The sequence below is a fragment of the Peromyscus californicus genome, unplaced genomic scaffold (assembly GCF_007827085.1).
Source record: "Peromyscus californicus insignis strain IS unplaced genomic scaffold, ASM782708v3 Scaffold_15__1_contigs__length_86483966, whole genome shotgun sequence".
NCBI classification, from domain to species: Eukaryota; Metazoa; Chordata; class Mammalia; order Rodentia; family Cricetidae; genus Peromyscus; species Peromyscus californicus.
Genome location: NW_026294447.1, coordinates 10,644,095 through 10,657,366, shown reverse-complemented (window position 1 = coordinate 10,657,366; position 13,272 = coordinate 10,644,095). Strand labels below are relative to the sequence as shown.

At 41.7% G+C, this 13,272-nt stretch overlaps 1 protein-coding gene across 4 annotated transcripts in view; it reads right to left on the bottom strand.

Annotated features, from left to right (window-relative positions):
* The window catches only part of Dock4 (dedicator of cytokinesis 4), a 430,242-nt gene that overhangs the window by 74,063 nt on the left and 342,907 nt on the right, over positions 1–13,272 (bottom strand). For all 4 annotated transcript variants that reach the window (XM_052738384.1, XM_052738382.1, XM_052738383.1 and 1 more), the window contains exons 28-30: positions 2,408–2,483; positions 437–537; positions 7–65 (exon numbers count right to left, since the gene is read on the bottom strand). In XM_052738384.1, coding sequence (XP_052594344.1) covers positions 7–65; positions 437–537; positions 2,408–2,483 — 236 coding nt within the window. The remainder of the gene's footprint in view (positions 1–6; positions 66–436; positions 538–2,407; positions 2,484–13,272) is intronic.

Sequence of the window (13,272 nt, the reverse complement as noted above, 5' to 3'; positions counted from 1 at the left end):
ACTCACCTAGGTTTTGCCACATGCTAAAAATTTCACAACCCATGGTGACCCGCATATCACCATACCTGAAATGGAAAAAAAAAGAATCAAAACTGATGTATTTCCAGAACAAAGTTCTTGTGTTTCTTTAGCATATAATGTATCCTTCTGAATTAAAGGCAAGACATTTGAATTACAAACATCTACTGACTATGTCTTGGCGACCCTAAGTAAAATAGTCACATACACTCATAACTTTAGGTTTTACTAATAATTTTGAATCCTGAAAACCCCTCAAGAAAAGGTGTTAATATGTCCAAAAATACTGAAATTGCCCTGGAAGCCCTGCTCTCAAGATCGCTTGACCACTTGTCATTTCCAGCTATGGGCATTCTGATCCAGGAGTGATTGGAACGAAGCATCTTCCAAAGGCCACACTTCCCCCATCGGTACTTACTTTTCTAGCACCTTCTTCTTCTTGGAAGGTGTGAACATCTCCAGTTGCAGACACAACTGGTTTATAAAAATGACAGCAAGGTAAAAGTAGGAATCCCAGATCTAAAACAAGAACAAGACGTTTAAATACTAGTGTGCTGGGAACCATCACACGTGAGTTGATGCAATAGCTGACATTTGCTTCAGAAGCAGGAAAGGGATGGAGTGAAGGTGGAGCAGACTCTGTTCCAGTCACTGCTAGCTATGAATGCACAGTGTTTGTGTGGAGTCATTATGCCACAGTTGCTCCTGTTACATAACTCACAATTGACATTTTCTACGATGAAGTCATAAAATTAAAGAAATACTCTCTCTTTAGATACTGCTTAAAATCGGAACCCTGGAGCATGAGGTCTCTGACGTAGCTAAAGGATAGATGCTTTGTTTTACAGACAATACTCTGAGCATCTCCATGCAGTCTTAGGTACTTCATTCCTGTGTGGATCAATTTTCAGAGCTTCTTTTGATGTAGAACTTAAAAAGAAAGGCATCTGTATCTGTATCTCTGGAAATGCTAATTGCTTTAAATTCACATTGTATTTTAAAATTCCCTATCCAGACAAATTTTGACTCACAAATTTTCTTATGCCAAATAAAGAATCAGAAAGACATTAGAATAAAATTTCCAGAAATAAACAGCAAAAACCATGTAGGACATATGGAATGAAACACTGTCTCCAGTGATGTCATGTCAAAGAAAGCTAACTAACTATAAGAAATAGGACAAAGGATATCTGTCATATGTATAGAGCTCTCACAAATAACACAGGGGAGTGACAGAAACCCTAAAACAAAAATAGTCCACTAGAAACAGTTTTAAAGGGGTGTTGGATTACCCTGGCACTGAAGGTAAAGGCCACCTGACATGGGTGCTGGGAATCAAACTTGGTTCAGAGCAGCAAGCACTCTTCACTACTGTAATCTCTCCCGCCCCCTCCACTAATAACATGTATTTGAAGAACTATAGGCACATGGCAATTTTAATTTTGCAAGAATGTACATTTACAGGGTAATTTACAAGGAGAAAGTAGTGAAGGAAAATAAATACCAGAAATAAGATGGCTGAAGATGTAGTTTTTTGTTTTATTTTTATCAAATAGCAAATGACAATGGGTAGACGAAGGCGTTTGCTAAGCCACGCTGACATGTTACCCTGTGTCATGGATATAATGTGTTGACTTTTCATACTCAAGCTCCTACTGTTCTTAGATGTTTTGATTTTTTGTTTGTTTGATCAAGCCAAGGTTTACTTCATGCATGCTAGGCAAGAGTTCTTAAAATTTTTATTGCATTTGTGTTTCCTGTATTTTCTAGTTGTCAAATAATAAGTTCTTATTAAATGTTTAATGTTAAACATGTTATTAAAAAGAAAACAGGAAACAAGGGTAACAAAATAAAACCATTATTGAGAAAGGAAGCCAGAGCAGGCACTTTAGTTTACACACTGTCATTGTGGGTGGGGAGGTAGTCTAGAATAGGGGACATGCAGGAGCATCACCAGTCACATTACTGAGGGACCAAGAATCCTGCCTGAAAGAATCATACTAAGGTTTCATAGTTATCATAAATTCACTCCAAAGATTCAAAGCTAGGGAAACATTAATTTTGTAATTTTTTTTATAAACTCTAAAAAATAAAAATCTAAACCTCTAAAATAAGACTTAAAATGACTTAAAAACATGTATTAAATCATATTTGTTCTACACCGGAACTACACAAAAAAGTACAATAATTAAAATTTATGATAACAGGTATGGCTGATTCCTATCAGGCTGATAAACATTACAATAACTCTAACTTCTTTGCAAATATAATAAAAAGTCTAATATTATACACAATTGGAACTAGTATTCTCCTGAACACAAATGAAATACTCTAAAACACAGTATAGATCTTATAGACTCAGCCAGACAGTCATGGACTGGATACTGACCTTATAATCAAAGTTTTCATTTAAGAAGTTCTTTCGGAGTGCATCTGAGAGGTACAGAACTGTTGTAATGATAACACTAGTGATTAAAAAAAAAAGAACACATTTGAGCTGAAATTTCACATTACTGAAAATCAGTTAGTAGATAAGAATAAAAAGCATATAAAAGAAATGTCCTCTAGTAAGCATGTGGATTCAAAAAGAAATAAACTAAAACACAGAAAAAAAATCTATTAGTTTCTTCATAAAATGACACACAGGAAGATTTACAAATTCAAATAATCCAGACATAAATATATATACTGTTGTTTTATGACACTTTAAAATTAATTTCTAAACAGAGCAAAATGACTTAATGCAAACATAACATTGTGTATTTGATTATCGTGACTGACAGAGAGCCCAAAGATGTAATGGACAGAAGAGGAGACAGAATGTACTGTCTGTCCCTTTATGAGCCGCCGTCGCTCTGTCCTTCCCCATGTAAGGTGTTGGAGGGCACAGAAGGACTATGGAAGCAGAGTCACACAGGAGGCCAGACTAATGCTAAGGGGACAATTCCTGTCCAAGTGTCTAAAACCCTACCTACAGAACAGAGGGTCACAGCAACTCCAAGGAAGAGGCATCTCCCTAGGGCAGAACATGGGGACAGCTCGACGTTCTTAGCTAAGCATGCTGCACCTAAATGCAGCTATATTTATCGTGCTCAGGAGACGAAGAAAGAATTATTTGGTGAGTATTCTTGCCTAGTTCTAAACAGAGTTCTGTAATTCACTCCAAATCTACTCATTTTGATAACTAGGAGAGTATATATTCAAATTTGAAGGTTTTTGCAATTGGTTAACGTTGAGACAAACCACCACTTCAGCTATTATAAATACCAGTGTACAAGTGGTTGATTTCTAAAACTGTTTGGTCTTTTCTTAGATGAATATGTAATGCTGCATTAGGCTGTGATGAGACCCCAGCTCTCATCATGAGACTCAGAATTGAAGAGATAAAGGGCAAAGTAAGATAAAATATACCACCAAACTCACTCCATGGTTATGCTACTGGAAAAATGCAGATCAGAAGAATACTTTTTATTATTAACTAGAATAATATTTATGGTCTCTGAAGGATATGATGCTTCATTACTGCTCTCACCTGGAAAACTCACTCTGCATCTTTCTTGCCACACATGGAGATATTAACAAGGCCAGGGGTTAGATGGTTGAATGTGGACATTGTAAAGAAAAGCAAACCACCATGTGTACCACGAGTACCCAAGGGGCCTTGTTTACACACATGTACACACATTTTTGCACAAGTCATGGTACTTTTCAAAGAGTTTTGCTACCAAAGTTAAGGATAAGATAAACCCGTAAGACAGAATTACTGTGGTTTCCTCAGATCCCTATGGCAGACATCATAAGCCAATTCCACACTAGAGAGACCACAGATGATGGTAGGAGAGAGGTTGTGTGCATAGATACTCCCCAAACAATGAAGATAAATGAAGAAATCACTGAGGTTCCCCGAAAGATTTTACCCCATGAATGTAAATCTTTACTATCAGAAGAGGAATTGCTACCGAGTTAAGCAGTGGCTCTTTACCCATCATGTAGATCACTGGGATTCTAGGTTTAATGAGGGGAGTTTTGGAGGCCTAGAGGGGCAGCTTGGTTGCAGAATGTGCGCTTAGCATTCACAAGGGCCTAGGTTCAATCAATCAGTCAGTCAAACAGGCAAACAAATGAACTCCAAAAATCTAAGCAGCCAAAATGAGTAAAATGTGTACTCTCTGTGTGCACACATCCATTCATCTGTGTATGTGCAGGGGTCAGAGACAGATGTCAGCTGTTTTATCTATCACTTTCATCCTTGAGAGAAGGTCCTTCCCTGAACTTGGAGATTGCTGATTTTTAGCTAGGCTTCTGGTTAGCAAGTTCCAGCCATTGTTTTGTCTCTGTCTTCTCCACATCCCGCAATGGGGTCAAAGGGCTGCATGGCCACCCACATCTCAGGTCCCCATGCTAGTGTAGCAAGTACTGTTATTCACTGAGTCATCTCTCTGCCTGAAATTTTTTATTAATAGATAAGCACAAACTTTGTGTTTGATGTTCAATGGAAAAATCCATAGTCCTGTTATACCTGCGCTTTGACATAGAAATCCACCTTCTGGCCCATGAGTCTAGCTTGGATTATTACTTGTAAGAAAGAGCCTCTACTACTAATTTAGCCTATTTGATATTTTGACAACTGAGCCTAAGGTCCTGGAAGATGCTCACTAACTAAAATTTCCAGTTGGAAAAGCAGTTCTGTAGAATAGAAGAGTTACCAAATTGTTTACATGCTAGGTGCGGCAGTTTGAATGTGATTGGCCCCATAATCCCATAGGCAGTGGCACCATTAGGAGGCGTGGCTTTGTTGGAGTGGGTTTGGGCTTGTTGGTGGAAATGTGTCACTGTGGGGGTGGGCTTTCAGGTTTCCTATGCTCTGGATACTGCCCAGTGTCCTGAGTTGACTTCCTGTTGCTCACAAGATGTAGCACTCTCAGCTCCAGCACCACGTCTGCACGTCTGCCTGCATGCTGCCATGCTCCCTGCCATGATGATAATGGACTGAACATCAGAAACTGTAAGCCACCCCAATTAAATGTTTCCCTTTATAAGAGTTGCTGTGGTCAGTGTCTCTTCGCAGCAATAAAAACCTTAACTAAGACAGAAGTTGGTACCAGGGACTGAGGGAATTATAGTGATAGTTCTGACCTTGTGTTTGTTTGGAGGAATTTGGACTTTGGTACTTTGGGTTATGAAAGCAGTGGAATGCTTTAAGCACTGCTTAAAGGGACATACTAGAAGGAGCATGGAAGACAGAGGTGCTGAGTTATTTTAACTGTCAAGGGACTCAAAAGGTTTCAGAGAATTTTAGTATGTTGCCTAGAGATTGTTCTTGTGATATTTTGGGGAAGAAAGTGGCTGCCTTTCACCCTTGTCTGAAGAGTCTGCCTGAGGCTAAAGCGAAGAGTTCTGGTTTAGTACCGTTGGCAGAAGAAATCTTAAAACAGCCTAGTATAGACTGTTTTGGGTGGATATTAGTGGTAATTCTAATGAAGATTTGAAATGAAAAGGAGTGAGCTGAGCAGGGTAAATTACAAATAGTAAATTTTGAGAGAACAAGCACCAGGAGGTGGAATGGAGCTAAATCCTGTGTTCAAAGAGATAAACAGATTAAGAAATGGAATAAAGGGAGTCGTGACTTCAGGGCGAGGTCGATCCCACCCAGCTAAATTTTCAACATGTGAAAAGGAACTCAAGGAAAGCTTAGATCCAGGTGTGGTAGTGTATGCCTTTAATCCCAGCACTTCCGAGGCAGAGGCAGGCAGATATCACCCAGCTAAATTTCCAACTTGTGAAAGGAATTTAAGAAAAGCTTTGAGCCGGGTATGGTGGTGCCTACCTTTAATACAAGCACTTAAAGACAGAGGCTGGTGGATCTCTGAGTTTGAGGCCAGGATGGTCTAAAGATCAAGTTCAAGGACAGCCAAGCTCAGACAGTGAAGAAAAACAGAAAGTTGGTGAAGATGCAATTAAACAAAGGGGCCATGTTCTAGCCCCAGTACGCAGCAGAATTTGGCACCTTCGGCCATGTGGTTCTGGCTTTAGAGTTAAGAATAGAAGAAACAGGTTATAGAAGTTCCCTCTCTGTGCTTAAGGACAGCTGCTGAGGTCAGGCTGTTAATATTCTGATCTACCCCTTGAAATCCCACCTCTTGGCCCCGCCCTGCATCCTGTCCTGATGTAAAAGCCTCATTCTAAGGAAAAACTCCTCCCCTTCCTCTCTCTCTCTATCTCTTCTGCTTTTCCTTCCACGAGGTGCACACCCTTGACTTCTCTCTCTTTTCTTCTTCTTCTTCTCTCTCTCTCTCTTCTTCTTCTCTCTCTTTCTCTGTCTCTTTCCTATCTTTCTCTTCATCTCTCTATTATAATGAACTCTCCATGTGAATGCAGCGTCTGGGTTGTGAACTACTCCCTCACCAACCCCCCAATAATTCATAACACAGGCATGTGTCAGGGTGTCCCTGAATGAAGGGCCATTGCATGAAGTTGTGAAGTTGAAGCCTGAATTGTCTTGGAGAACCCAAGATGTTAGAGATGCTAGAGTTGTGGGTTACCTGCAGAGGAGAGCTGCTAACTGGAAGTGGAAGCAGCCCAAGAGAAAGAAGTGTGTTGCAATCAACAAAGCTGAACAGAGTTGCAGATCTGAAGAGTATTTTGATGCAGTTTGGAGTTTGCCCAACTATTTTTTGGTCTTGCTTTGGCCAAGTATTTCCTTGTTATGCTTCCCTATGTTTTTGAATGGTAATATATGTCCTGTACTGTTATATGTGGGAAATACATGATCGGTGTTTTGATTTTATAGGGGATTACAGTTAAGGGATTGCATAAATCTCAGAAGAGACTTTGAACCATGGACTTTAAAATGTTGAGACTGTGAAAGACTATGGGGACTTTTGAAGTTGGATAAATGAATTTTGCATTATGATATTGTTACAAACTTATGGGGGCCAGGTAGTGGAATGTGGTCAATTGAATGTAATTGTTCCCCATAATTACAGGGAGTGACATTATTGGGAGGTATGGCTTTGTTGGAGTGGGTATGGCCTTGTTGGAGGAAGGGTGTCACTGTGGCGGTGGGCTTTGAGGTTTCCTATGTTCAGGATACCACCTAGTGTGTTAGTCGACTTCCTGTTGCCTGTAAGATGTAGGACTCTCAGCTCCAGCACCACAGCTGCCTGCCCACCACCATGTTCCCCACCATGATAATGGACTGAACCCCTGAAAGTGTAAGCGATCCACCTCAGTTAAATGTTTTCCTTTATAAGAGTTGCTGTGGTCATGGTGTCTCTTCACAGCAATAAGAACCTTAACTAAGACACTAGGTCATAAAGACAGATAACATATATGTGGCTTGAGCTGTATGCACTGATAATTAACATGGAACCTCTGTGGTCTTAGTATTACAACCATTGACATGTTAAAAATCACAGACAGCTGGGGCTTCCCTCTAGCAATTATAATGTGCATAGGACACCTGGCTTTGCAGAGCTCCCAGGGTAGTTTTTGTGCACCTGGAGTAGAGAGCCACCGTTCTAGACCAGCACCATGCTTCTCATACTTCAGTGGGTACCTGGGAGCCTAATTAACATTCAGAGACTGAGTCAGGCAGGCGGGAGTAGTTCGTGGAAGTCTGTATCTCCAACAACCTCCAAGTGATGGCAATGTTCTTGTCTGTAAAGCATCCTGTGAAGAACAAGGTTCTCAACCTTCCTAATGCTGCAACCCGTTAATACAGTTTCTCATGTTTTGGTGACCCCCCTACCATAAAGTCATTTTATTACTATTTCATATTGCTACTGTTATGAATTGTAAATAACTGATATGCAGGATATCTGAAATGCAACGCCGGAAAGGGCTGTAACCCGCAGGTTGAGAACCACTGCTCTAGAGAATCCGGAGTCGGAAAAACATCCCAACAAATTCTGCCTCTGCAGGCTCCTAGGATTTCAGCAGTCTTAGGGTCTGCTGTGCAGCATGTAGTCTTGTTGCTAGACTGATGACCTGGATCCCTTATCTGATCTGCCTGCTCTCCTGGTACAGAGGCACAGGGTGCAGGCTGTTCAGTGAGTCTGGAAAACACTAAAAGGCTGAGAAAATGTTACACTACCAAATTAAAACTATAAAATAAGAACCAAGATATGACCAATTACATGCTCACGGGATCTAACTTCATTAATTGTCCAATTTAATATTTGCACAATTTTTACTAATTTAAAAATGAGAGGTGACTTTCTTAAGAAGTTAGAGTTTTTATTGCTGTGAGGAGACACCACGACCATGGCAACTCTTAAAGTTTAACATTTAATTGGGTGGGTTACATTTTCAGAGGTTTAGTCCCTTAATATGGTGGCATGCAGGCAGACATGGTGCTGGAGATGGAGCTGAGATTCCTACATCTTGATTTGTAGCCAACAGGAAGTGGTCTGTCTCACAGAGTGTAGCTTGAGCAAAGGACACCTCAAAGCCCACCCCCACAGAGACACAATTCTTCCAACAAGGCCACATTTACTCTAATAAAGCCACTACTCCTCATAGTGCTACTCCCTATGAGCTTATGGGTACCAATACATTCAAACTGTGGTAGTTTGAATGTATTGGCACCTTTGCAAGAATTCCCAATAAGTTCAAATGCTAATAAATAGAATTTTTTTTTTCCTCAGTGAAGGTATCTAATATGGCATACGGATCTGTTTAGTGTGTTTAATACGGTGGAGAGTAGGAACCCAAAGCAGGACTTCTCAAGGCTGGGAAGCTCTTAGAAAGGCTCTACTTCATATGCTTGCCATTTACACTTCCCAGCTCATCTCAGGGGCTTGAACTCACCACTGAGCCATAGCTTCCCAGCACAAGGTCCCCAAGCCAGCTAAAGAGATTCACACTTCATTGTTCCATTATGCCGAATACTTGGAGTCCAAGGAATTTTTTCACTTGTTCCCAGTTATTTAAAGCCACACGGCTCCTCTGGCTTCATTTTGTTCTTCAATTTCGGAACGTGGAACTATTTCTGGTCTCAAATGCTCCAACCTCAATAGCTGAGAAAAGTTTGCAATTTGCTACCGAAATGGCGAGATTACTGACTCTGCCACAGACAATGTGGGCCCAAGGATTGCTCTGACAATGACAATCTCCATGGGGATAGAATGATGAGATCTAGTCAAGAAAGAGGAACTGGGGCACAGGGGATACAATTTATTGCCTTGGGTGTTCCAGCTATCCCCTCATTCTGCAATAAAGAATTATCTTCAACCAACTCTCTTCCCTCCTTTCTTGCTTTCTCACTCCATAGAAAACTTAGGTCCTGGAATTTGATCTTCCAAAAGTGACTAAAACTGGGATCTGCTCAAGCATAAGCCCATGTCCAGTAATCACACAAAGACTAAGAGAAATACCTTGTAGACTACAGTGTAGAGAAACTTGACTACCAACAATATTGATTTCTTTCTTTTTCTCACTGCCCCACCCCCCTTTTTGAGGCAGGGTTCCACTAGGTAGTCCTGACTGGTCTGGGACTATGGCTTACCTTGAACTCATAGAGATCTGAATACCTCTGCCTCCCAAGTGCTGGGATTAAAGGTGTGCACCACCATGCCCAGCTAATGTTGATACTTATACATTGAAAAACTAACAAAACAAACCTGGAATATAACTTCCCTCTAACTTGGAGCATTAACTGGGGACAGCATAAATCAGCAGGAAGATGCTTAGGGCAGATGAAAATCATGAACAGTTATCAGGGAAATTAAAAAGAATTGATCTAAGTGGGGAGTTCTGAAACTCCAGCATACATGAGACTGACCTAAAGGACAAACAGATACCAGCCCTCCTCAGCACGTGTGGCCTGGCAAGTATGTACAGGGTTAGAAGTTAAGAGTACGCGACAGTAGGGACTTTGGTCCCATCTGCACTGGACCTAGCCTAACATGAAGGACTTATCACTGTGTTCGAACCATGCTGTGTAATAATTATAGAGCAGACTGAGATGAGTCAGCAGAGCTGACACTGGTGGAGGGGTTACAACCGCATCAGGACCAGGAAAAGGAGTGACCTTCCCTTGTCAATGCAGCACGCAGAGTGGGAGAAGAAAAGGGAAGCAGGAAGCGCCCTTGATTTCTCTCCCCTCAAGGAACTACAGCACCAGTCTTAGGGTGATCTCTATTTTAACCTCATTGGCCCAAACCTTAACAGACCATTTCCTTCAAGTACCTGGTTTCCCTACCAACTGCTCACAACTCACCAAGACACACACCAGTGTGCAAGCAGCTCTTGCATAAATATTTGCAGTAACATTTAATCTGGCACACACCATAGTAACGTATAGCTTTGGTGAAAATCAGTGTCTTAGTCCTCTCTCTCACCAATGATACTTTAAGGATAGCTGCACTTAATAAAAATGGAGCAATACTAGTTGTGCTAGTGGATGCTTGGCGGACTCCCCAAACTTTCCAGGGCACTCTCCAACTCTGCCTTCCTTCCTATGACTGTGGACAAGATGCCAGTGCTCCACTTGGATTTGATCAGCACAATTCTAAAAGTGTGGTCAGCTTCCTTCATCTTAGGGAAGTCTTCATACGAAATAGTGTGCGTTGACCTCAGCAGTACACTTTCAGGGTGGGCTGATTTCTCAGGTGTAGGGTTGTTACAGACAGGTATAGAGGGGTCGGGAATGGTATACCCAGCAATAATGCATCCAGTATTACATCCATTTTCAGACGCATGAACACTGCTCCTTTAATTAGCTGTTTTCCTTAATATCATTAACATTTATGTATTTACTACGGGCATTCCTATTAGTCAATCCACATGCTAGATTATTCCGAATTTTAAAACAAATCCTCACCCTCCCAACTACTTCCAGAGACATCAGTATTTTTTGGTTCCCGTTTACAGCAAAACTCTTCAGAAGATCTGCCTGTAATTACCGTTTTCCATTCCTTCACCGGGCTCTGCTCTTGAATTCTCCCTCATCAGACTTTTATCTCCACCACTCCATGGAGACAGCCCTTGTCAAGGTCACTGGTACTGGCAGCAGTGCAGCTCCCAGTGTTAATTGCTGGTCCACAGTTCGACCTTCTCTTCCTTGAAGTATTTCCTTCCCAGGGTGTCAGGCCCCTGGCTGTCATCTTGCCCCAGTGGCTTCCCGGCATTGGCTCACTGCCTGGCCTCTGAATGATGGCACGTCCAGCCACAGTCCCAAGGTTTTCAGTGCACACATTTTCTTCTCATTCCATCCCCCGGCCTCAGCTCCTAACCAAGGCTTTACTATCACAGAGGGACCGCTCTAGCCCCAACTTCTTCCCTTTGGTCCAGCTACTCCCTTGTTTTCATCTCCACTTGGATATCTAACAGCATCTTGCTTGTTTTCTGAGACAGGGTTTCGCTCTGTACCTCCGGTTTCCCTGGAATTCACTATGTAGGTCAGGCTTTTCTTGCACTTGAGGCTACTCTCCTGTCTCAGCATCCTAAGTACTAGAGTAACAAACATCAACCTGGACACTAACAGTACCTTAAACTTACATCCTCTCACGCAGCGAATGTCTCCTCTCTGTATTTTCCACTTGATAGATTGGTATCACAACTGGTCCTTTTGCTCAGGCCCCAACCTGAGGACCACCATTAATCATCTCCCCTCGCTTCCACTCACATCCCGTCACCTGCAGGCCTCATCACCCTTAGCTTCAATCAATCTGTGTACTACCTTCATTGCTACCCACCGGTCCAAGCCATCCAAAGGAGCATCCTTCTTCCTTTCTCGGCTTTCTCTTTTGTCTTTCTATCCACACCCAGCAAGAATGCATCCAGTATAAAGTCCACTTTCAGACCTAGGAACCCTGTTCCTTTAATTCACTGTTTTCCTTAATATCATCAACATTTATGGGTTTACTGAGGGCCTTCCTATCAGTCCACCCACATACTAGACTAGTCCACATTTTAAATCACTTGGGCCTGTGGTCCCCCTCTAACTAACTTGCTTCCCCCTGACAGTGCCACGTTCCCTCTGATCACAAGGCCTTCTGTATATGTTATCTCTACTGGCAGCAATAATTTTTGTTTATTGTTTGCCCATGATCACTCATATTAGCTTTAGCTCAAGTTTCAATCTTTCATGAAAGTCTTAGTTCAGTCCACAACAAAGGTCCCTTCAAAATTATCCCTGCACACCTGGGCTCTTTATATTTTTAGCACTAGAAAGAAATCTATTGTATAAATGGGTTAGTGAATGGAGTATTCTAAGGATCTCTGTTTAAATGAATTAGTTATTTGTACCCCCTTGCTGACAGCAGGCGAATGAGCCACACACACACACACACACACACACACACACACACACACACACACAGAGACAGAGAGACAGAGAGAGATTTGTATCTGTACCACTCATTTGAAATTTAAGTTGATTATTATATGTTGTGTCTGAAGTCAACATATACACAAGACACACCAAACACGGACCTGAGATTTCAAGGGAAGAGGTCAACTTCCCTCAACAGACAAGTGTGATATAAGATTATCTCCTAGAAACAATGCACAAAACTGTGGCTCTATTTTTGTACTTTACTTCACAATGTGTATGGGAAGGAGGTGGAGAGAAACTTCTCTCGGTGTGTCCTGTATTTTTGGTTTTTAGTTTTCATCATCCTTATGTTCCTTCTTCCTCGCCTGGAGGAGTGGTTATCCTCACTAGAAACATCTACCAGGGACTTACAATGGGCACAGGGTAGCTGTGCAAGATGGAGTGCGAAATTCCTGTCCTAGAGGAACTGAGACCTGGTATATCGGCTGTATTTCAAGATGACCAGAAAGGCGCAGATGGGTAAAACCCATACAAGGAAGCTGGCATCTGGACGCAGCTTGTGGAGAATGCCATATAAAGCAGAAAAGTGGTAGGACAAAGACAACACAGCTAAGGTGAAAGTTAGAGGCGTCTGATTCCCTTGGAAACAGGAACGATGAACACATGAAAGACTGTTGCTCTTGAGGGATAGGCTCCTTTGGTTGTGTTCAAGGGTAGGGCAATGGTGACTTTTCAGCTGGGGCTAACGAGAGTGGGAGTATGAGTTAAAATGACCCTTTGAGAGGCCTGGATCAAATGTTTGTCTAAGAAAGTTAGCAGCATGGAAGACATGGTGAACTTGAAGACACAGGCATTCCTATGTATTTTAATGTATCGGTTAGCAAAGTGTAACGTTTTCTTTCAGTGTACACACTTTAAAATATTTTAAATATCTTTAATATCTTTCAGAAAGCCTCCTTCCTTGCTTCCTTCCT